The sequence below is a fragment of the Felis catus genome, chromosome A2 (assembly GCF_018350175.1).
Source record: "Felis catus isolate Fca126 chromosome A2, F.catus_Fca126_mat1.0, whole genome shotgun sequence".
Taxonomy (NCBI): Eukaryota; Metazoa; Chordata; class Mammalia; order Carnivora; family Felidae; genus Felis; species Felis catus.
This window is the reverse complement of record NC_058369.1, coordinates 44,999,441-45,024,888: the sequence shown is the minus strand read 5'-3', so window position 1 is coordinate 45,024,888 and position 25,448 is coordinate 44,999,441. Positions and strand designations below refer to the sequence as shown.

Genomic DNA, 25,448 nt, shown 5'->3' with positions numbered 1-25,448 from the left:
TGACAATATGAGAGGCAGACACCTATACTAGATCTATGCTTGTAGCTGTCCACTTTTGTACTCCTGAAGCACTTACTGCTATACTCGCGTCCTCACATTTTACTGCTACAATACCCTCTGGAGAGGTGGGTTTCGGTTAACGCTTGAGGGAAGCGGTCTAAGGGCAGATGGCTGCAGAAAATGTAACTCAAACACTTGCAGGAACACTTGGCCTCCTCCAAAACATGGGACAATCACTGATGTTTATCACTGTACTTCCCCACCTGCCCCTGAGATTTATGACCCAGGGAAATTTCCTAGACACTAGAAAACATGTTTCCCCAAGACTTGTCTTTGCTTCCCACTTTTTCCTCATTCACCATTCCTTCCCATTATGCCAGCTCCTGAGTCCCACCCACACCCTGTTTTCCATGTAAAGTGGGCCTCTTTGAGGGACCAACAGGATTCCAATTGACCCCGAAAGAAACCACTGGAGAACTATTCCTTTCCTTGGGAAGCAGCTTTCAAAACGCGGCGTTGCCCACCAGGAGGAGGAGCGAGTTCCGCTCATCCAGACCACGTGGGGAAGAAAAACAGTCTCCTTCCAACTCCGCCTCAAATCAGAAAAACCCGCTAAGGACCCTGGCCCTAAAGTGGTATGTGCCGTGTCCCACACCAGGTGCCGGACCGAAAAAGCTTAGTGAGACCCTCCGGGGCCCGGCCTCGAGGAAGGGAAAGTTCCCGGGGAAGCCCGGTGAATCAGCCTGCAGTCACTGGAACGTGGCAGGGACACGGCCGCACGACCTCCACGTTAGGCTCCGTTCCGCGGTGTAGAGGAGCCCTCTCACCACCTCAGGGTCGCCCCAGGTGACTCTGCGTGGGGGATAGTCGGCCGCGCAGTCGCCCAGCAGCCCTCCCTGGGGCGCGCGTCCGCACGCCTGCCGCACGCCCCCCACGCGCCCACTTACCAGCCCCGCCGCAGCCTTCGTCGTCATCGCAGCTCACGCACTTCCGGACGGCGTGCGCCGTGACGTCTCCGCCGTGCGTCTGTCGGCGGCGAATGGGGAATCGCAGCAGGGTGTGGGCGGGGCCCAGCGGGCTCTCTCTCTGCCCCTCCGGCCCCCTTAAGGCACCGCCTGTGGAAGCGCGCAGTTTTCCTGCGCCCCGGAAGGCCGCCCTCACCCGGGACGTGCTGCTGGTTGAGGGGCGAGGGTCTGTTACTTAACTTTAATCCCATCTCCCCACACCTTTCTCTTTCCCTGAGGTGGTCAGACGCCCATCTGCATTGCATGCCTGTGTGTCCTTGGACAAGTGTCACTGTCTTCTTTTGTAAAATGAGACTGTCAATAAAACCTGTTTTAGGTTGCCGGGCTTACATGTCATGTTACTCTCGAGCAAAGAGGAAATGTTCAGTTAGTATTACTATTCCTGCCTGAGACATTTCATCAGGACCTAAGCACAGGGTTTGAGACACACTTGTTCTAAATGTAAGCCCTCTGGTCAAATGAAATGGCTGGTCATGTTTTAATTTCCCACCTGGTTTATGTGAAGTCAGAAAGCTGTTGCAGGTGCAAAGTGAAGAACTTGGATTGGATTCTCTCTTGGGTTCTCTCTTGGATTTTCTCTTTTTTTCCAGGGCTGAGAAGAGTAAATAAAGCGGCAAAGGAGTGGGAGTTTAAGTCCCAAATCCTTAAAAAAGGACATTTCCAAGAAATTTCCCAATTATGTTTAAAAATGAAACATGATGCAGATTTTACTTAAGCATAGTCTTTCTAACATCACTTTAAATAACTTAATTTCCGTAGAAAAATTCATATGCCATGGTATTTCTGTGGTTTCCAATGATCAGACATCTTCAGGGGTGTTAACTATCCCATTTTGAGAAGCACAGAACCAGTTTTCCAAGTTGCCATTCAAAGGCAAAGCATTAATTTATGCTCCTTAACATGGCAATAAATATATATATTCATATATCCTAACTAGGCTGAAGAAAAAAATACAGAGAATTCAGTGTGAAAGAGCATATCGCTATAGAAATGTAGACATTAACAGGATAATAGAAGAGATTATGGACAATTTTATGTCAACACATTTGACACTGGATGAAATGGACAAATTCTTTTAAGCATGCATCAAAAGTGAAACAGGATGAAATTTAACATCTAAATAGTCCTTTACTTTGAAAGAAATTGAAGTTTGTTCAACAAACTTCCCACAAAGATAATTCCAGGCCCAGATGGTTTTAGTGGTCAGATTTATCAACCACTTAAGGAAGAAATAACACCAATGTTGCACAATTTTTGTTCAGAAAATAGAGGGGGAAACACTTTTCCTCTTATTTGGGGCCAGCATGACACTGATAACAAACCTAAAATAGATATTACCAAAAAAAAAATTTACACATCAATAGCCACATGAATCTAGAAACACATATATTTAATGAAATATTAGAAAACTGAATCAAGCAAATTGGATTTTGATCAAGTTTGGTTTATCCTAGGAATGCAAGGTGGATTTAACATTTGAAACCCAATCATTGTTATTTACCATATTAAAAGACCAAAAAAGAAAATTATATGATCATCCCAATAGATGCTGAAAAAGCACTTAAATTCCACACTTATTAATGAGGATTATTCTCAGAAAACTGAAATTAGAAGACATCCTTGATCTGGTAAAGGCCATCTATGAAAAATGTATAGCTACTATCATACTTACTGTTCGTTTATTTTTGAGAGTGCAAGCAGGTAGGGTCAGAGAGAGGGGGAAAGAGGATCCAAAGTGGACTCTGTGCTGACAGCAACCAGATATGCGGCTCGAACTCAGGACTGAGATCATGACCTGAGCTAAAGTCACACGCTTAATAAACCGAGCCACCCGAGTGTCCCACAACTATCATCCTTAATGGTAAAATCTGACTACTTTTCCCTTGATGACAAGAAAAAGATGCCCAGTTAATGACTTCTTTTCAACATTTTACCATACTTCATAACCATTAACATAAGGCATGAAAAAGGCGTAAAAGATATAATAATCAGGAAAGAAGCATCACTGTTTTCAAATGACATAATGGTTTATATGGGAATCAACATAACTATTAGAGTTAATGAATTTAGCAAGGTCTTAGGATTCACATTTAATAATTGAAAACACATGTATTTTTATTCAGTAGCAGCAAATAGTTATAAATAAATTCTAATTTTAATAGTATCTCTAAAATTATAGAGATATAGATTATAACGTAGGAATAACTAACAGAAGAAACTATAAGGTTGTCAACCAACCATGTAAAGGTAGTCAACATCATCAGTTATTATGGAAATGCAAATTGAAACCACAGTGACATGTCACTGTGTACCTATTAGAATATTTTAATCAAAAACCTGATAATATCAAGTGCTGGTGACATGTGGATTGACGGGACCTCATACACCATTGGTGAGAATACAAACTGCTACAACCACTTTGGAAAACAGTTTGGCAGTTTCTGATAAAGTTATACCTACTCAATATACAACCCAGCAATCCTACTCCTTGATATTTAGCTGGGACAAATGAAAACATACGTTTACACTAAAAAAATGTGTGTGAATGGTAGCCTTACTGATCATCATCCAAACTTGGAAATAAGCCATATTTCCTCCAACAGATAAATGGATAAGTAAACTGTGGTACATCCATAAAAAGAAGTATCACTTAGCAATAGAAAAGAGTTAACTCCTCATATATACAACAATATATCTAAATGTAAAATCAAGAAAGCCAGACTCAGGAGGCTACATAATGATTCTATTCATGTAACATCCTGAAAATGGCAAAACCACAGAGGCAGAAAAAAGAGTATTTGCTTCAAGGAACTGGAGCTGGAAGGAGGGGTTCACTACAAAGTGGCATGAATGAATTTGGGGGCCAGTGATGGAATGTTATATATCTTGATAATGCTGGTGATTTCCTGACTGTCTCTGTCAAAACACGGGAACAGTACACCAAAAAAGGGTAAACTTTCCTGTATGTAAATTATACTTGAAAAAACCTGACCAAACTATTTTCTTTCCATATATTAGCCAAAAACTAGAAAGTGAAAGTTTAAAAAACATACTTTAGCCTCCCAAGAAATGCTTATTCAAATAAGTTCAACTCTTAAAGCATTCACATATGAAGGTAGAATGAAGAACTTTGAGGCCACTAAACTAAAGCAGAAGAGAACTCTGTAGAAAGAATGCCCCTCAACACCCACTCCAGGACACTGGTAAGGACAGCCAAAGCAATCCAAATATTCTCTCCCCTGCATACAAGATGTTTACTATTATCTCTCCTAAGGGAAGATATAACTTTACCTGCAAAGGAACTGACAGAACTGACATTTACTACATGAAAATCCCATGGGAAGTATTCTTATTGTCTAGTACCTACCCAAAGGTGAATATGAGCACAGGGGACTGTTAGGAATGGGCAAGTTTCTGTTATGCCATAGAAACACCAAAGCCATGAGTATTATTCTTCAGTTAGAAGGCAACAGATTACTGGGGCTCCTGGGTGGGTCAGTCAATTAAGCATGTGACTCTTGATTTCAGCTCAGGTCATGATCTCATGCTTGGTGGGCTCAAGGCCCACCCTGGGCTCCTCACTGAAACCTGCTTGGGATCCTCTCTCCCTCTCTTTCTGTCCCTCCCCTGCTCATGCATGCATTCTCTCTCTCTCTCTCTCTCTCTCTCTCTCTCTCTCTCAAAGTAAATAAATAAACTTTTTAAAAAGGCAACAGACTATCAAAAAGTAAAGAAATTGAGATAAAATTTTAGATTTATTGTATATACAAACTTCAGGTCTTAGCTATCAGTGCTGGCTCGAAAACCCATTAATGTTGGTTGGTATGTATCGCAATGGTTAAATATTCCATCAGGAGTAAATGGCCTTCATTTTTCTTTACAGAGAATCAAATATTTTTATTCCAGTTTATATATCTAGGAACGAAAATGTGGTTCCCAAATGTTTGGTTGTCTCTGTTCATCTAAGTTTTGGTTGTGTTCCCTTAAAACGGAGTCATCTCTGGGGTGCCTGGGTGGCTCAGGTCATGATCTCCCTGCTTATGAGTTCCAGCCCTGCATTGGGCTCTGTGCTGACAGCCCAGAGCCTGGAGCCTGCTTCGGATTCTGTGCCTCCCTCTCTCTCTCTGCCCCTCCCCTGTTCACACTCTGTCTCTCTCGCTCTCCCTCAAAAATAAACAAACATTTAAAAAAAATTTTTAATAAAAATAAAACTGAATCATGTCTGCAAATCATAGAGAAGTAACAGGGTGTATGAAAGACTTGTGAATGTCACACTGCATCCATTCATTCATTCATTCATTCATTCAATGTTATTTGGTGTCTATTATGTGCCAATGGCATGTGTGAATGTTCATAGTAATGATGAGATTACCTAGTAATTTATACTATGCTTAAACAGTACCAGGCATCGTATTAACTTATTAATCCTCAGGAACATCCAATGAGATACTTCCCACTGAGGAACAGAGGCAGGGAGAAGTTAATTAGTCTAAGGTCACATGAGTAGTGAGGAACACAAGGAAAATTCTCAACTCAGACATTCTGACTCAGAATAGTGCACATGATGAAGCTGGAGAAACAGGCAGGACCAGATCATGCAGGGCTGGGCCCTTCACAGGATGACACTAGGACTTCATTTTAATGATGATATAAAGACATTAAAGGTTTTTTAAGTGGGGGTTTTCATAAACCTACTCTATTTTCATGTGACTACTCTGACAGCAGCATGGAAAATGGGTTGGAAGAGCCTGGCACAAAAATGTATTGTCTCCCAGTTCTGGAGGCCACAAGTCTAAAATGTATCCACAGGGATGCATTGCTTCTGCAGGCACGTGGGGAGAATCTGTTTTGGTTTTGGTTTTGGTCCTTTCCAGCTTCAGGTGTTTCCCTCTGTCCATCTTGAAAGCCAGAACAAAATGACTGGCTGGTCAACTTGGGACATTAACTGTGTCGACCTTAATATGCTAACTACTTGCTCCATTTGTTCCTATTTCTGGTTTTAGGCAGAGGATTTGATTTCAATTAAAAACACATGGCTGAGCAGAGGTTAAAAACCATTAAATAGCAGAGTGATAACCCTGAGATCAGAGCTCCCTACCCCACCTGCCAGCACCCAACTCCAGGACCTATGGTGTCAGTGTCCTTAATACATCGCTGCTCCAAGGAGTATCCACATTTTGAAACAGGACAGTGAAAGGAAAATAATGCTTCACATTAAGATAATAATTTATAATAGCATTTTAGGCCCCCTGAGGAAGATATTTGAGGCAATATTCAGACAAGTCAGATAAAAACCCCACTGGATTCTATTCCTGAAATCATTATTGCACTATATGCTAGTTAACTTGGAAATAAATAAATAAATAAATAACAAAATTTTGACCTAATTTTAAGATTATGCAATTTGGGAATGATGCTGGTTATCTCCTCAAACTCCTCCCCCACCCCCACCCTCTTTTTTTGGGAAGCAACACTGAGTAATTTGCTTAAAAAACATGTTCTGTTTTAACAATGTGTTGTTTCTTTGAAACAATAGAAACTACCTCTTTGAAGGAAAAGTCATCCACTCGTTTTGTTCTCATAAAAGTTTAATAGAAGCCAACTAAAGTTTAAGATCTCCCAGAGGACAAATAAAGAGATTTCTCAGAAAATGTAGAATCGCCATTTTCATTGGTGCTGGGGGATTTTACACACAAATGCAATTTTATTTTACATTTAAAAGAGGTAAGTAAATAGACAAATCAATTTTAGCTGTTCTGAAATTTCATACTGGGTCATTAATTTTAAAAGATGGGACTTCAATAATAGTTAAAAGAACAGAGGCCCAAGGGTAAAGACTGTGAATAATCACCTTCAAAATTCTGACTTATCAGCAGCCTCAGATCAGAGCCAAGAAGAGTCTAAAACCAGCTTCCTTGTGATGTTCTCGTTGCATTGCTACCTTCAAATGTAGAATCACACAGAATTCCCTATTGTAACAACACAAACTGCCTCTTCTTTCCTTAAAACTGGATATTATGATGGATTCTGACAAAACCAAGCAAGATCAAGTTAAGGCCTGCCTTCATGTCTAGTGTTGGAGACAGAGATATAAACATAATATTCAGTATAGTATAGAAATAAAATAGACTTATCTGTTGAATGAACACTTGAGGGAAAGAGAGTCGAGTCAGAGAAGTCTTCCCATAGGAAATCATATTCAGACTTAACCTAAAATAATTGGAAATTTCTCAAGAGGAATCTCTTCTTTGCACCTCAACCAAGTAAGATATTTAGTCCTTACTGAGTATTTGTTATATTGTTTCTTTTAAAATAATTATGACAATTAAACAACTGAAGTGTTGCCATTGTGGGCAGTGTAACTGTAGGGAGCATCACAATGGAGCTGTGCTAAGTTCTCCGAGTTGATTCATCTGTAGAATAGGTTTATAGGGCTGTGATATGATAAAATGTATAAAGCAATCCACAGCCTCAGGCATGAAGTAGGTTATCTTCTGACTGAAAGTGAATAGTAATTTACATTCATAAAGTAAGCTTAATTGTATGGTTCATTTGTTTCACATTTTGGTTGATTTCCTGTATCTGGCTTTGCAAGCAAAGAATGGGTCCCTGCAAAATTACTTTGCAATAGGTACTCACAACAAATCGTTATGTTGTACACCAACTTATATAACATTTTATGTCAATTATATCTCAGTGTAAGTGAAAAAGCAATAAAAGCAATAGTTAAAAAAAAAAAAGGTTACTAACACTTCATGATGCTTCAGCTACTGAGAGTCTTTACTCACTAAAGACATGCCGTGAATTTTAGCTTTCCATGGTAAATCTACAGATTGATTTTGTGCTGGAATTCTTCTAACACCTATCTAGGATTCTAGTTACATCTCGTTAGGGCGTCTTCTTTTTTTTTTTTTAAAGTTTTATTGAGATGTATTCACAGATCATAAACTTCACCTATATAAAGTATATAATTCAATGGTTTGCAGCTTATTCAAAGAGTTGGTAATCATCACCATAATCAATTATGGACATTTTCCTTACCCCCTAAGAAACCCCACAGCCATTGGCATTCACTTCCTATTGGTACACATTCCCCCTACCCAGCCTAGGTGATCACTAATCTACTTTCTATGTCTATATATTTGCCTATCCTAGACATTTCATATAATTGGAATCATATAACATTTGGTCTTTTGTGAAGTGGCTTCTTTCACTTAGCTTCCGGTTTTCGAGGATCAGCCATGTTCCAGCATCTATCAGTACTTTGTTTTTATTGCTTAAATAACATTCCATTGGATGGATATACCACATATTCTTCATCACTGGTTGACAGACATTTATGTTATTTCCACTTTTTGGCCATTATGAATAACACTGCTGTGAATATTCACACACAAATTTTTGAGAACTTGGAATCTCAGTTTTCAATTCTTTCAGGTATTTGCCTACAAGTGGAATTGTTGAGTCATATAGTGACTCTGTTCAACTGTACGAGGAACTGTCTGACTTTTCCAACGTGTATGTACCATTTTACATTCCCACCAGTAGTCTATGAGGGTTCTGATTTCTCTACATCCTCAACAACACTATTATTTGTCCTTTTTATTTTAACCATCCTGGTGGATGTGAAGAGGTACCTCCTTATGGTTTTGGTTTACATTTTTCCGATGGACGATGTTGAGCAGCTTTTCATGTATATGCTGGTTATTGGTACATTTTCTTTGCAGACATATCCACTCAAATCCTTTATCTATAGTCTTATTGGGGTATTTGTCTTTTCATTGTTGAGTTAGAAGATTTTCTTGTATTTTTTCTGGTTACAAGTCCCTTACCAGACATGTAATTTGTAAATATTTTCCTCCATTCAGTGGGTTGTCTTTTCATTTAGTGTCCTTTGCAGGATAAAAACTTTTAATTTTGCTGAAGCCCAATGTATCTACCTTTCATTGCTTATGATTTGGGGTCATGTTTAAGGAACCACTGCCTAATGTGAGGTTAAGATTTATGCCTACATTTTCTTCTAAGAATTTCATAGTTTTAGTTCTCATTTTTAAGTGTTTGATTTCTTTGGAGTTAATTTTTGAACATAGTATGAGGTAGGGCTTGAACACCATTCTTTTGCATATTTACACCCCATTTGTCAAAAAACTGTTCCTTTCTCCATTGAATTATTTTGGCATCCTCATCAAGAATCAATCAATCATAAATGTGAGAGCTTATTTTTGGACTCGCAGTTTTACTCCATTGATCTGCATGTCTCTAATGCTTTATTCTCCTCCATTTATACAGAATAAAATATTTGTGTATACGGGAGCAGAAGAAGAAATGAAAGAATATATTCATCCCACTACAGTAGATACACCATTGGTTTCAATTCTTTTTTTTTTTTTTTAATAAATTTTACTTATTTATTTTGAGAAAGGGAGAGCACCGGGCAGGGGCAGGGCAGAGAGACAGAGACAGAGACAGAAAATCCAAAGCAGGCTCCCCACTGTCGGCACAGAGTCTGATGTGGGGCTCAATCTCATGAACCATTAATTCATGACCTGATCAAGAGTTGGCAGCTTAACCAACTGAGTCACCCAGGCACCCCATCATTGGTTCCCATTCTTCACTGCTGGCTAGCAGTTGTATACATCCACACCCTTATTATGGCCTTATCATGTGGGTTGACTATACTGCGGGCTGAGTCCATTTGACCCTGGGTGTGACCATGTATTCTGTTCTGACTCTTGTGATGTCAGTGAATATGACATTAGCAGGTATTTGAAACAGCCTTGTGCAGTTGGTCGTGCTCTCTTGTACTTTCATTATCACCTGTAAAAAGGATCTGCCTTGGGTAGCCACTGGTTCCAAGTGAAGGACAGATGCTTCGAACGCACATGACCCCACTCTATGATCTGGAGGCCAGCCAAATTTAGCCAGGCTCTAGTCAAAAGTCAGACACTTGGGCAAGAAACAAATGCTTATCAATGTTTACTGCTGTGGTGTTTGTGGGTGGGTGTTCTGTAGCAATAGCTAACTAATAACCTACCGCTTAGAGATAACTACTCCTATCAGTTTGGTCTGTTGATCAAAAAATGAGATCATAAAAAAAAATCTGTCTATCTGTGTACACTTGCTCTCCTCTTGTTTTTAACCTTTTTCCATAGCACTTATTATCTACATCTTTCAACCTTTGAAAGCTATCACTCTATCATCCCTGTATTACTTTTTATAAGTAAAGCTACAATGAATTTCACTCTTTTTCTCTCAAATACATCTTGGTCTACTATTCACCTTATTTCCATGGAATGGATTCCTAGCAATACATACCCTCAGTAAGCTTCAGTAACAAGGGTCCCAGGTGGAGCCACTGAATCCTGAGCTCCTGTTATCCTATTCATATTTTCACCTATACTATTTGGCTAAACCCAGATTATTTCTCTTCTAAAAGAATACAGACACAGGCGTGTGGGTGGCTCAGTCGGTTGGGCTTCCGACTTGGGCTCATGTCATGGTTCATGAGTTCGAGCCCTGCATTGGGCTCTGTGCTGACACCTCAGAAACTAGAGCCTGCTTCAGATTCTTTGTCTCCCTCTCTCTCTGCCCCTCCCCTGCTCACGCTCAAATAAATAAATATTAAAAAAAATAAAATAAAAGAATACAGATAGATTGGATTTCACTTAAAAAAAAACAACAAAAACAATTTGGGGGATTCTTCACGCATGTTCCATCATATCATTTTTGGACATTTACACTTTATTCTAAGGAAGAAAATTGTTGCCACAAAAAGTAAACTCTACAAAGTCCTCACTTTCCTTCAGGCTAAAGTAGAAATAGGACATGGAGACAAAATGTGAGCACATTTTAAAAATTATTATTGGTAGAGTTGATAAAGGATCATATATCCAAGAAGATGGTATCCAGGGTAGTAGCCAGACCTAATTTTCTTTACATCCTTAACAGTTCCTGGAACTGTGCATAGCGATATGATAGGAATCAATAGGCAGAAAGGGAGAGGCTAGGGCTTAAAGGTCTCCAGGTGGGGAAAAACACATATTTTACAACATTTCTTCTGGGAACATCTGACCTGAAGCAAACTCTCTCAGTCATAAGGTTCCTCTTAAGAATGTAACAAGACACCACCCACTCCCCCTCAGACTTCCCTCAGGAATTTAACAAAAAATCTGACTAAAAATAAGTAAACCATAAGACATATGACCCACAAGTAACAGTATGGCCATAGACCACCCTTCATACAATGGAAACGAGCCAATCAAAAAGGATTGACTAGGCATTTGGAGTTACCTAGCCAATAAGGGTAGAGCCTGAGAAGGAACAAGGGGGGAAGGAAGGGGGCCGACCCAAACCCTATACAACAAAGTCCACTGCCTATAGTCAGACATTCATTTTCAAATGCCCTCTCTCTGTAAAGAGAGCTTTCTTTAATACTATTCTTCCTTTCTGATCTTATACTGTAATAAACTTTTGCCTGCTGCTCATTTTTTTTCTTTTTTAACATTTATTTATTTTTGAAAGACAGAGAGACAGAGCACTAGTAGGTGAGGGGCAGAGAGGGGGCAGAGGGAGACACAGAATCTGAAGCAGGTTCCAGGCTATGAGTTGCCAGCACAGAGCCTGACACGGGGCTCGAACCCACAAACCACGAGGTCATGACCTGAGCCGAAGCCAGACGCTCAACCGAGGGAGCCACCCGGGCACCCTTTCTGCTGCTCATTTTATTCTGTGTCCACCTATTCATTCTGCAAAGCTGCGAGACAACGAATCCTGGGTATTGAGGTAAAACTTCCTGCAGCTGCAGCATTCAGTAAATACTTCTTGAGTAAATGAATGTAAGAAACAGAACGTGAAAGCAGACTTGGAGGCCAGAAACCATGGCCCTCACAATTATTAATAACTATTCTTAGGGCTTCTATAGTGACAAGTATGCTACACCTAAAATTAGATGTGTGGGACATCAAAGAGGAGGTCAGAGGCTGATATTCCACCTCAACTTTTCTGGGGAATTCTTAGCAAATAAATGGATCTCGCTCTGTTCCTTCTGCCTCTTTCCTTTTCCCCAGAGGAAATCACATTTTTTAGGTCATCCAATAATGATTGGTCCAGTTTCATTTTGGCAACTGCTACAACGGGCAACCTTAAGAACCCCACTCACCGTCCTTACTCATCATAAACACTGAGCCTCCTGGGAAGGCTCGTTCAGGGAACCTGTGGTTCCCCACCCTGCACACAGAATTGATCTCACCTGGCAATTGCCAAATTATTTCCCAGTCCCCCTGCGTTGGCTTTTCACCGGCCATCATCACTCAGCTCCTTGGGCTAAGACTGGAGGTCCCCTTACAAAGGCAACGACTAGTATCTGGCTCAGATGCTAAACACGCTAAGTGCTTTTCTTATCCATTCACACACCCTGGGCCACAGTTTTGTTTTGTTTTGTTTAAATTAGTGTTGCTAGTCAGTCACCTCAAAATTCCTGGACAGAAATGGAACAAAGAAAAGGAAAAAGCAACCGAGTTTACTTAAAGCATACTGAGGACAGTGAGGTGCCCTGCTGGGAACTGGGGGATGACAGGAGGGAGAAGGCCCCGGGGTCTTGCCGCAGGCCCACACTGCCATTGTCGTCATTTGTACAAGCCAGGCTCCAGCTGCCAACAGTTTATGACACCCAGAAACGCTCCCTGACCCCCCTCCCCCTGGCCCCTCTCCCCCGCACACACATGTACTTGCGGGCACAGGACCTGCTAGCAATGCAGGGAAGGGCTAACGCTCAGCACGAAGCGAGACCTGTTCCTGGGGCGCCATTCTTTTTGCCATATTCTGTGCCTGGACTTGTGTAGGTGACCAGGGCACAATACATACCTTCGCTGAATGAAACACATAAAGATCCTAGGAACGCAATGCTTGAGAGTACCCGCCGAAAACTTGGTTACCTTGCCACCCAGGAATAAATGTTCATTTCAGCTCCTGAGCAGAGCCAAACATCTGGAAGGAGAAGGAAAACGCAGACGAGACCGTTATCAGATAGTGGCTATCTGCACAAGAGAGGTTCTTTCATTTCATTCACTTGGGAGTTTCCTTTAGGGCTGGCCCCTCGTTGCTCTTACAAATGCTCCTGGATCTATACTGAGAGGAGCCTTGTCTCCCTCCCTTTGTGAAGCCAACTGCCTGTGAGTTTGTAACCATTACAGCTGTTGATGATGAAACAATAAAGAAGAACCTCCTCTAAGTCAAAAAGTGCAGCTAGAGATAAGATTCATTTTCAATGCCCCTGCAGCTGCGTCTGATGGCATGGCCACTGCACTTCTCAGCAAGTGGGGATCCAAGGCTGATTCATCGCAAAGTGAGTAAATGCCTTTTTTTCCCCTCCAAGATGACCCTGTGCTCCACCTCCTAACAATTTCATTACGTGGGGGTGGGGGGAGGGGGATAAGAAAAGTGAGAAATAATAATTTATAAATATATGGCAAATTTTTAAATAAAAAGGGGAAACAAAACCCCTCATAACTATTATTAGCAGAGACAGAACCAATAATGGTGCTATATACAATGTCTATCAGGCAGGTCATATTGATTCTGAGTACAGCGTTCTATTCTTGTATATTGGCCAAGTAGCTGGGGAGGGCAAACCCATGGCAAGGCGAGTCATACTAACAAAACACCTACGGTTTTGTTGATACTTATTACAGGGGGCTTGCTTTGCCACTGCCGCAAACACTGTAGGGATTAAAATGAAAATATATACTCTGCCAAGATTTCTCAGGAAATACATGAGTTTGGAGAACAGGGCATAGGATTTAATTAAATACCTTGGTGAGGATGTTTCAGAGTTAATTAAGAAAGCTACAAATTAAGAAACAGCTGCAAAAAGGAGATCGCATTGCATCTAACTGAAGGCATCCAGCCTTTTGTTTCTCCTGGGGGTTCTGGGATTTTGAAGATTGTTTGACTTGATATAAAATGTACAAAAAAATGAAATAGCTGAAATCTAAAGAGCTGAAATACCTCACTCGGTTTTGTGAACTATTTACTCAAAGTTACAAACTTACTATATATGTATACACACACACACACACACACACACACAGAAGAAATGGATTGAAGGAAAAATTTAATAAACAGAGAAAAATCAAAATCCTTCAGTACCCTATGAGCCTAACATTTATAAACATATGACAGTGACTGCTTTCAAAGCCATTACTGATTAATGTGTTTGATACCCAGTTTAATGAATTATCATGCCAAAAATTTCATTACCTGGTACAATTTTTATTTTGTACGAAAGGTTATGTCCTCCTTTGTATTGAAAAATATATATAAATGTATGTAGCTATTGGTTAAAAGCTTGCATTTCAAAACATAATAAAGATTTGAACATCAAATCACCTCATTTGTTTTCGGTACTTGAAATGCTGCTTAGGGAAATTTTAGGCAAGGTACCAAACGTATCACACCTCCCACAAATGGACCATCCTTGCTACATGCGCCCAGCCTGCCTTGCTGTGGTCTATTTTGTCTGCATGCTAGGTTTTACCCTACAGAGCTTGACTTGGTGAGGCTACTGTATTAATTTGCCTATTTTATATACAGGGCCAGACACATTCAGCATCTGCCCTGTGCCTGACACTGTGCTAGGTGCTGGGGCTGCAGCTGAATGCACCGATAGGATGGACCTAGTCCCGGAATTCTGCTCTTGAGCACGCTCATTGGAAACAAGAGGATCCCCAGAGACAGGTAAGCCCAGGGAGGGGGTTCCTGGATGTGGGATGACACATCACACCACGGGCGATTAGATGGCAGACATTTAATCACCATCGGGAGATTAGCAGCAAAGTCCTCCTTCCTTATTTTTCTATCTGCTCATTTTGGCAACACCATTTCTACCTTGGCAAAAGATCGTTTATGGCAAAAGATAGGGCAACAATTTGAACCCATGAGTTACATTTTATGACTACTTCAGACAATTCACCCAAATCCAAAAAAAAAAAAAAAATCATGCATTATATGGGATCCTTATAACTCATTTATATTTTTAGGAAGCCTGCACAGTTTTTCATTGGGCGGTGGGGTGGGTAATGCATTATACCTAAGGGCTAAAGGTGCCATTTGCATGTTACACCTTGGTTTATTTATTTATTCTTCCTCCCTCAATGAGTTTTATTGCTGATTACATTGCACAGGAAAAAAAAGAGGAAGTACAAAGTCAACTCTCTACTTTTAAGAGCCTAACAGAGCATGAATCCTCTCAGTTACTCTTCAATTTCTGTACACTGAGCGTGAGTCTGGAATTAAATGTCACCACAAATGACTCAAAAACGCTCTAAAAACAGGGTTGCATATACAACTTTGGTTAAAGACAAATGTCCCAGGCAAAAAAAAAAAAACTAACAATAATAAGTTGAAAAGGAAGAAAGAGGGGAAAGTGTGTTTAAGTCTGAACTTCGGTAGAATTTAACCAATTCTTAGGAACACTGGGGAAATCCATTGCCAATTGCCAAAACTTGACCCAACTCTCTGGAAACATCTGTAGTGTGATAGGTTATACTCCTGTTTTCTTCCAAATTTCAAAGAATCTAACACTTACCAGAAGCCAGATTCTTAGAGAGCACTCGAGGAATTTTACATTGACTCGATGAAATGTCACATGAACGAGTAGCCTATGATATGTCTACAAGGCTGAGCTTGTATTTATGAGGACTGTAGGTAGGCAATCCATGTTTGCTTCATTCTGCTTAGTCTGAATCTTATTTTAACAATTTGATCGTATTCTTGTAGATTTTAATTGGCAGCCATGAGAAGTAATTGATCATATTGTCATTTTGATGTATTTTTTAAGATAAGATGTACTCTATTCTTGTACAATGATATGTTGCCCAGTTGACATCTATCGAACAATGTATCTTTGTATTAGAGACATGGCCCAGAGAGATGTGGGTTGTTTTTCTACAAAGGGTAATTGCTATGCGTGCAACTAGAAATACTCAGGGGCCATGGACAGAAGCTGGAAGAGCTTTCAGGGAACAGAAGACAACACACAGGATTGTGGAAAATACATCAATTGCTGAAGCTCCAGTAATATCCAGTCTTCAGGGGAATTTGTCTAGCTGACAAAAAAATTGTCATTCTCACTAATATTTAGACTTCTATTGGGGTATCTTGTGTTTATATGACAAGTGATTTCCCTTCAAAAGCATCACCTTACTGAACAGAAACTATCACAATGAGATGTGGAAATAAGTGTATGGCTGTTTTATAGCAAAAAAGTTAACCACTGAAAAATTTGTGAGTGATCAAATATGAAAAGTAATTCTGTTTTCAGCAGCTATACAATCAGTACACAACAAATCCGAAGAGAAGGTGCTTGGTCATGTAAAATATTCAATTATCTCCCCCACTTAGATAATCAACAGTTTCATCATGTCAATTATTTCACTGCAAAGGGCAAGTATAGGTGTTTGGTTACAACCTACTACTTACTTTGCCCATCAGTAAAAGTCACTAGGGAATATCAATTTTGCATTTTTTTTCTGACCTGGAATTCCTATTAATGACAATTAGTGAAAAGTTAGAGCATATACGATATCATTTCAGGAAGTGCTGACATTTCAAAGACATGACCTTCTCAAGTTGCAGAGCAAACAGTGTTGTTTGTTAAAGGGTTTTTTTTTTTTTTTGGTTTTATTTTTGCATCTTTGCTTCTCAGGTTCAGTAAATTACTAATGCTTCCCTTTAACTCATTAACATTTTTAGTTGTTAAACATTTTTAAAGTATTAAAATATCTGCTTTTATGGTCATTGCCATTTTAAAAATTCTTTTTCTACCCAGTATGGAATCAGAGTAAAAGAAGTTATTATTATCACAAGAATTTTTTATTTGAAAAAGAAATTGAAGGATTTCTATGCTGTCTCTATCTTTTATACTGTGATATTTTACTAATTTCATTACCAAGTTAAGACTGATAGTAGTAACTTAGGTAGTAAGTTGGTTAAATAGTAAGCTAAAAAAATAGTTTTTTTGTTTTTTTTGGTTTTGTTTTGTTTTGTTTTGTTTTTGTTTTGGGGGTTGTTTTGCTACTTAGACAAAGACTGTCTTCTGTGGTTCTACCAGCATTATATTTGCAAAATACCAACCCATTTAAAAAAATATTTTAAGATTTTATTTTTAAGTAATTGCTATACCCAGTGGAAGGCTCAAACTCACAACCCCAAGATCAAGAGTCATGCTCTTCTGATTGAGTCCCTTTTTAAATAAATTTTTAAACTGAAAACTAGAAGTCATTTAAATTAGTGCAGAACATAGGCTTTGGTGTTAGAAAACCCAAGATTGGGTCTAAATTCCATCATTTATTAGCTGTTTGACCACTGGCAAATTAGTTAACCTTTCGGACTCCTTTTCTTCACTGTAAATTGGTCAATAGCCTTGTGGGCCACCCACTGAATCAAAGGGGTTCGTGAGAGAATAGGAGGAAGTGCTTTGCCAAAGTAAGGGCGGTGCACAACAGGGGAAAGCTGTGGATATTATGCCTGAAATCCAGTTCATATGAAAAATGCCTTTCCATGTTTTCAGAGGAAACACTCAAGATTTCTAACCTATAGATCCCAATGAGGGATCAAATCTCTTCTTTGACAACTTGTAAAACAAGATGCTGGCATGATACCCACTCTTTCCAGACTGCTGCACTGAGTTATTAGAACATTTCTACTCTCATTTTCATTGTCCAGTTATTTCAAGTAGGTGGAAATGGGTTTTTTATTTTTCCTCAGACCTGTAAGTATTTTTCTCATTTCTTTTATGCCCTGCCCCCACGTAGATTCATCAGAAAACTCAGCCTCTCCACAGCTCAAAGTACCAGAAGTTTATTGCAGGTTTGTGATACAAAGTTTTTTCTTTCCCACACTGGGATTCTTTTAGACTTAAGCTTCTGGGCCTATATTTAAATACTCATTATTGAAAATTGTTATGATATTTGTTTTCAGTCTGATTAACTGTGCCCAGGAGTTTTTACTATTCAAAGATCTGCTGTGGTCTTTCGCTCAATACCTCTCCCACGTAATTTCTGCTCTTCTGGCTTTGCCCTCTCCGTCACTCTAGATATTTCTTCAGGAGTCAGTTCAGAAGTCTATGTGCCCCTGTTGTGCTCCATTCACACCTTTATTGCAATAGTGTTTAACTGGACTACAATTAATCCCTTACATTTCCTTCTGCCCCTCCAACTATGCATCTACATTTTAAGGATAAAACTCAAGATTTGTTCATTCATATTTGTATTTCTAGCACATAACAGATTGTTCAGTACTGTTTGTCAAATGGGCAAATGACTACATTTTATGTTAAAAGGTAGCTGCCAGTTTTTCTTAAAAATGGTAACAGGTGGTGATTTGGATCTTAATCCTTCTGTTTCCTACAGGATGTGATTATCATGGCACCTGCATTACTGATTCTCTTGGGGGCTACAGTGATACTGAGCGCAGACTCACTTTCTGATAAAAAATGTAGGTAACATCTATTAAGTTCAGTAGCGTTTCTTTACAAAAAATACATCACAAAAATGATGACATTATTTTCTCCCAAATAATCCTCAATTAGGAAATTCTGTGTGGATTTTTTAAAAGGAGAATATTTATTCATATCAGAATACAAACTCTTTAAACATGCTATACTTTAAGAAAACAAAGTTGACTGGAATGCAAATGTTATGCTACAGGAGGAATCGTATTCCATGTGCGGGTGTACAGGCATTATGGGACACTATGGAATAAAGCTGGAGCTGGTGACCACACATGGAATGCCTTCCCATACAAGGGGATGGTTACAAGTCCTCATAACCAAAGAATAAAAACCTTCCACCGTGTGTGGTTCAGAAACTTACTGATCTATGGATATGGTGTACTGACAGAGTCTAAGAAAAAGAAAATTGTCGCATGGTCCCTAAGTAGTGTTGTCTAAGAGGACTTTCTATGATAATGACACCATTCTATATATACATTGTCCAATGTAGTAGCCACTAACCACAAGTGACTACAGAGTAGTTGAAATATGGCTCATGCAACTAAGGTAGTAAACATTTGATTTTATGTAACATAATGGACAGCTAATCTAGACAGAACCCTGCAAGGCTGTATGCAGCAAGCATCAAGTAGGAGTTCTAGAAGGCTCTTAAATATTAAAAGCTAGTGGAAACATCCGAACCATTTAGCAAATGAATAAGTCTGTTTCCTAATAGTATGTATAATGTTGTCCTAGTTTTGGGGGGAGGGGGGGGAATTAACAAGCTGTATCAATGTATACCAAGGACAAAAAGTAATGAATATATCACGGGTTAACACTATTCTCAGTTGCAGGATTTTAGGCAATTTTTCTTTTTACTCACCTGTGCTTTCCCAAATTTCTAAAATGAACAGGCACTGATTTGGTAGTTTAAAGGAAAGCTTTTCTTTTGAAAACAGAGTGGTTCATTAAAGAAAAAAGAGCCCTCTTTTCTATAAATGTGTAATTTCACTCACGCATTTTTTTGACTTTGAATCATAATGAGAAATAAATTAATTGTACATCACGAACCAGTGCATATACAAATATTTAAGTAGATTCATGTAGTGGAAACAAGAGGTTCACGGAACAGTAATTATATTTCAAGCTCCCTGATATTTTCTATTTTCTTCCATGTCATTGAAAACATTCTAGCCACAAACTAATAAATTTCCCCAGCCAATTAATAGATAAATGGCCGTCAGTTTGAAAGGTATAGTTATCATGAATATTGAGATATTCATTTTTCAGTAAAATGCCTATATATGTTATAGGTAAACACTTGGGCAAAATTAGAAAGATAATGAGTTAAAAGCAGTTTTAAAGAAACTTTTTCCAACATTATTTGAGTTTTACATATTCTAATAATCCTAAAATCCTATACTATACAATAAAATGTTTTTAAAATTTAAAAGAGCTACTTCCATACAATTGAATATCATGTTGGTCCTTTTCATCAACAGCTTTACTTCTCCCACCTACCAACTTCACTATCAAAGTTACTGGCCTTTCCCAAGTTCTTTTGCGTTGGGAATCAAATCCTGATCAAGAGCCAGTGAATATAGAGCTAGGCTATCATGTGAGAATAAATGCTCCACAAGAAGAAGACGTAAGTATTTGTTCTGACAGCTGTCTTTATTTAGAGGCAAATTTTCATTTTGACTGCATTTTCCCTATTGAATGAAATTCTAAGTTACAAAAAGAGAGAGAGAGAGAAAGAGAGAGAGAGAGAGAGAGAGAGAGAGAGAGAGAAAGAGAGAGAGAGAGAGAAATTGACTCAAGGGTATTCTGGCATGTGCCCAACCGAGTAGGGTGTCTGTTGAAAAGACCCTGATCTGGTACCATGCATGTTGGTTAGCATTCAACAGCAGCACAGAACATTCTAACTTTGCCACGATTCTCTCAGTAAGCAAAGAAAGTTTAGTCACTTTGAAGATAAAAGAATTTGATATGGGTTTTATGTTCCCTTTAAAATAGACAAAGAGAAAAAGAGAAGAGAGTGCTGGAGTAAGGTGGGAGGCAGCGGGTGCCTAACCAGAGAGGCCAAGTTCAAATCCGGGCAACCACTCTAGGTCTGGGAGATGCACTTTTGGGGTATCCCACTACAGGGCATACGTGAAGGCACCTGATACCTAGAAGATGCGCAGTAAAATCAAACAAAGAGAGAAGCAATTGGTGGTAACTATTTTTTCAGTCCACACAGAATTCTAGAGAATTTTCTTTTAGAAAGTTACCTCTGGGGAAGAGACTAGGACACTAGAGATGATGATTGTAGTAAATGTGTGCCTCAATTACAGTTTTTTGTTTTTATAAGAATGTCTTCATGTATCGTTGAGGAATTATTATATTATTGTACTTTTATAAAGTTTATTTATTTTGAGGGAGATACAGACAGTGCAAGTAGGAGAGAGGCAGAGAGAGAATCCCAAATAGGCGCTTATTTTTTAAAATCAGACTTTGTTGAGATACAAATGGTGTGCAAAAAGCTGTGCATATTTTCATCACTCAATGACTTTGGGGATAAGCATTTACATACCTGTGAAACCACGGGCCTAATTTTTTTTTCTAGTCAAAGTACTTAATTGTGTTTCATTTATGTGCCATTTAAAAAGTGGAAGAAAATGCCTATTGGATTAAAATAGCTCTCTGAATGCTCTTTCCCTTTTATGTATCATGACTTGTGGGGTTTATTTTTAGTACGAAACCAGGAACACTGAAAGCAAACGTGTAACCGTTCTTCATAAAGGCTTTTCAGCAAGTGTGCAGACGGTCCCTTGGAACGGCCAGCCCCTCCCACCAAGCCGCTGGGTTTCTGCTGAACTTAAAGCCCCACCTGGTAAGGCAGGCTCCTAATGGCCTCCTGTTGTATTCCTGACGGGGCAGGTGTGGTGAAAGTTGGACAAGTGACTTTTCTGGAGTCAGTCAGCAGTTCCTGCCAAGCGTCCTTCCTCCTCCTCATCGTCCTGAGGCTGTGATCACTTCTTATTGTCATAACCTGCCAATCCCATCTGCTGCACCCCTGCAAACATAGCTTACACTTATCACTGCCCTGCTCCAAAGGTCACAGGGTCATCAGGGAACTCAGGACCCATCAGGTCTCTCTGAGACATTTTCCAACCACACCCTACACGATTCCTCGGTTTTTCTCAGATAGTTTTCTCACCTTGACCCCCACCTGACAGCTCATTCTTGCCAGGAGGCTTTGCTTTCCTGGATTCACTTCTTTCTATTTTCCTGAATCCTTCCCATATGTCTAAGCCTAGATCAAGTTGTACCTCCTCTATAAAGCCCTTATACTTTTCATCCTATACACTGAAGAATGCTTTCTCCCCAGAACCCATTCATGGGCTGTGTTATTCATTTGGCACATATGACATTATCTTTCACAAATAGATTTATATCCTGCCACCTCTGACTAGGAGCCTGTTGGGAGCAGGGACAGTGTCTCATGCTTGATTACAGCCAGGAGAACAAGCAGTACATATATATGTTTATGTGTGTGTGTGTGTGTGTGTGTGTGTGTGTATGTTCTGAATGCTATGACTTTTCATACCAAATTGAAGCAAGCTGCTGATGGTTCATAGAAACCACAAGACTGAACAACCTGCCATGAAGAAAGAAGACAGCTCCCACTGTCTGTATACTGTCCTTTTGTGGAAAACTGGGGTTTCTAATACTTAGAACCAGTGATACTTGTGATTAAACCCTTGGAAACACACACACACACACACACACACACACACACAGAGTAAAGAGAGAAGGATCACCAAGTCCCAGGGTATGTGAGTGCTCCTCCTAACAATTTGTCTTAGCCAGTCTGACCCATAGGTCATCGTTCAACCACTGTCTTGTCACATCCCTGAATGAAAAAGCAACACGCCTCCAGAACTGTGCCAGTGACTGAGAGCAGCATGGTAAAGATCTTCCCGTTTATTCATTATAACATGTGGCCTAGACCAGATAGCAGCCAATTCACAATGGCCATGATTCCAAGTACAGACACTGATCCACAGTAGACACAGGATACAGACCTTTGTGTGTCTTACGTTAGAGTGCTTTTCCAGGTCTCAGTAAGTAACAGGACTCTACCAGTAATGCAGCTTTCAGAATTACATTTCTGCAATTCTAATTATTCTCTGAGCATGCCACTACATGTTGACACTAACGAAAAGTTAATTCTCCCTTGAATCAAATTGAATTCATACCAAATAATTCCTGGGGAGAGAGGTGAGAGACAAACAGATTGCAGGAAGAGTCTAAACTGTACTTTGGCCATGGAGCATCTGGTCATTTAGTGCATGGACAGTACATTTACTACAAGGCATAGACACAAAATTATGTATGTTTGTTGTATATGGATATATACAAGCGAACATCTCTGACAGCACATGGTAATAATACACCGTAGCCAATGTCCCTTTTCTCTAACTTCACTGAAGACAAAAGGGGCTTGTCTTCCTCTCCCCTTGAACTACACTGGCTGCCAGCGATAAATATGATCGCACAATTGACTTAAACTAAGGGGAAGAGACCCCTTCTGTTGTTTGAGATTCAGTCAAAAGGCTCTCACTTTGATGAGGTCCTTCCCGACCCTCAGCCCAAAGTGCTTCTTCCCTCCTCTGAGCAACCACAAGACCAGGGTCAGCACAGTGTGCTCTGAACAGCACCAGTTAATGTGGTGACAATGCAGTTTGAAATGAAAACAAGGCTTTCCAGACAAACAATCTTCAGAGATCTTCAGAAATCATCTTCAGAAAGGAATGTAACGTGATGGGTATGGTGGAAAATCACAAGATTCTCTAATATCTTTGCATGTTGAAGAGGCCTTCAGCACGAAAGTGTGCACAGAATCTCCAAAGAAGTGTTGTTATGATGCTGTGTTGCCAGAACCCATTTCCTTCCAAGCAGCAATCTGTGTTATTCATGACATCTGCATGATGCAACACAATGACTCCCATGATTCTCGGATGGAAGTGGCCCTGGAGACCTTCCTCTACCAACTCTCTCATTTGCAGGTGGAAAAACTGAGGCCCAGAAAAGTAGGGCTTAAAGTGTCACAGTTAGCTATGGAAAGATGTGGTATTATAATACCAAGGTTGCTGGGCACCAAGGTCTGAATGACAATCTATTGTAGTTAAATTTTCATACAAGCATATCCCACATGTACACCCCCTTAGCCCCAAGTAGCCAGAAGGTTATTATTATTATTATTAATTTTTGAGAAAGAGAGAGAGAAACACAAGTGGGAGGGGGGCAGAGAGAGAGAGGTACAGAATCCGAAGCGCTCTCCAGGCTCTGAGCTGTCAGTGCAGAGCCCAATGTGGGGCCTGAATTCATAAACCGCAAGATCATGACCTGAGCCAAAGTTAGAGGCTTAACTGGCTGAGCCCCCAGGCACACCAGACAGAACATTTAAAAAAAATTTTTTTAATATTTATTTTTGAGAGAGACAGTATGAGTGGGAAATGAGCAGAGACAGAGAGAGACAGAGAGAGAGAGAGGAGACACAGAATCGGAAGCAGGATCCAGGCTCTGAGCTATCAGCACAGAGCCCAACGCAGGATTTGAACCCATGCTGTGAGATCATGACCTGAGCTGAAGTCAGATGCTTATCCAACAGAGCCACCCTGGTGCCCTGACAGTTTTTTTATTGTCAGAAACTCAGGCTTTATAATCCTAGCTTCATCCCACAGTGAGCTGGTCCTTTGCAAATAGGTTTCTATCAATGTATGATAACAATTTTTCATGGTAAGACGTTCCCAATCACTACAATTTCAGAGGAAGTATGAGATTTAAAGACTGTCATGGCAACATTTTGTTCTTATTTTTGGCCATCTTATTGACCATCTAGGGTCTCCTGGAACCTCGATTGTGAATTTAACATGTACCACAAACACCACAGTGAATAATCATACTCCCTTAAGGCCATACCAAGTTTCTCTTCACTGCTCCTGGCTAGCTGGCAAGGATGCCCCTGAGGATACACAGTATTTTCTCTACTATAGGTGAGTACCTGCTTTTACTTAAGTAAATGCATTCTTTCCTATAGCCTTAAAAACTTATGAGCATTTTGATTTAGGTATGGGTCCTGGACCGAAGAATGCCAGGAGTACAGGAGAGACACCCTGAACAGAAATACTGCATGCTGGTTTCCAAAGACTTTTATCAGCAGCAGAGGGAGTGAGGCACTCGCAGTGCATGCTAATGGCTCAAGCAAGCATGCTCCAATCAAGCCTTTTGATCAGCTGTTTGCTCTTCATGCAATCGGTAAGGTAGACTTAACTCAGAGTTGGACTAACCAAATCGCAGAATCTCAGCTTCGAAGGGCTTATAAAGATCACGTGGTTTGACTAATTTTCAACCCTAAGTGATCATCTGTCCCCTGCCTGACAATCACAGGGGCAAGCTTTCTCAGCCTCAGCAATACTGATAATTTTGGATGGATAACTGTCTGGTGGGAGCTGTCCTGTGCCTTGCAGGATTTTTATCAGCATCCCTGGTCTCTTCCTACTGGACCAGTAACATCCTCCCTGCAGTTGTGACAACAAAATATCTCCCAACATTTCTAAATGTCCCGTGGGGGACAGAATCTCCACCATGTGAGAATCACTGAACCAGGGAATGTGAACCCACTGCTGAAGGGAGTATCCCTTTCATTTTTCAGCTCTGACTCATTTCATGAAGTTTCTGGTGCTGTGATGGAGTGGTACCTCCAAATAATTCTCATCCCTTTCCCCACAAGATGGTCTCAGAGTTAGCAAAATACAGCAAGCTTTCTCATCCTGAGATTTCTCTTCCCCAAGCTCCCCACCCCCAATTTCTCATGCTTTCCTCTTAGGACCCTTTGCCACGCTGGTCTGTCTCCTCCAGGTGGTCCTAAAGTGTCTCTCTCAGCA

At 40.1% G+C, this 25,448-nt stretch overlaps 2 protein-coding genes across 7 annotated transcripts in view; one reads left to right on the top strand and one right to left on the bottom strand.

The window, feature by feature from the left end:
• TRNT1 (tRNA nucleotidyl transferase 1) overlaps positions 1 to 13,021 on the bottom strand; it is a 35,661-nt gene extending 22,640 nt beyond the window's left edge. Inside the window, exons 1-2 of one of the 4 annotated variants that reach the window (XM_023249981.2) lie at positions 12,888 to 13,021; positions 1,516 to 1,617 (exon numbers count right to left, since the gene is read on the bottom strand). The gene's annotated coding sequence lies outside the window, so the exon portion shown is untranslated. The other 3 variants (XM_006928946.5, XM_045051885.1, XM_006928945.5) reach the window with 3 other exon arrangements.
• A 14-nt stretch (positions 13,022 to 13,035) lies between these two features.
• The window catches only part of IL5RA (interleukin 5 receptor subunit alpha), a 34,691-nt gene continuing 22,278 nt past the window's right edge, over positions 13,036 to 25,448 (top strand). For 2 of the 3 annotated variants that reach the window (XM_011280164.4, XR_006593923.1), the window contains exons 1-8: positions 13,036 to 13,368; positions 14,616 to 14,759; positions 17,837 to 17,891; positions 18,434 to 18,518; positions 20,016 to 20,161; positions 21,250 to 21,388; positions 24,404 to 24,557; positions 24,632 to 24,819. In XM_011280164.4, coding sequence (XP_011278466.1) covers positions 18,446 to 18,518; positions 20,016 to 20,161; positions 21,250 to 21,388; positions 24,404 to 24,557; positions 24,632 to 24,819 — 700 coding nt within the window. In that variant the 5' untranslated portion in view covers positions 13,036 to 13,368; positions 14,616 to 14,759; positions 17,837 to 17,891; positions 18,434 to 18,445. The remainder of the gene's footprint in view (positions 13,369 to 14,615; positions 14,760 to 17,836; positions 17,892 to 18,433; positions 18,519 to 20,015; positions 20,162 to 21,249; positions 21,389 to 24,403; positions 24,558 to 24,631; positions 24,820 to 25,448) is intronic. The other variant, XM_019824621.3, reaches the window with a different exon arrangement.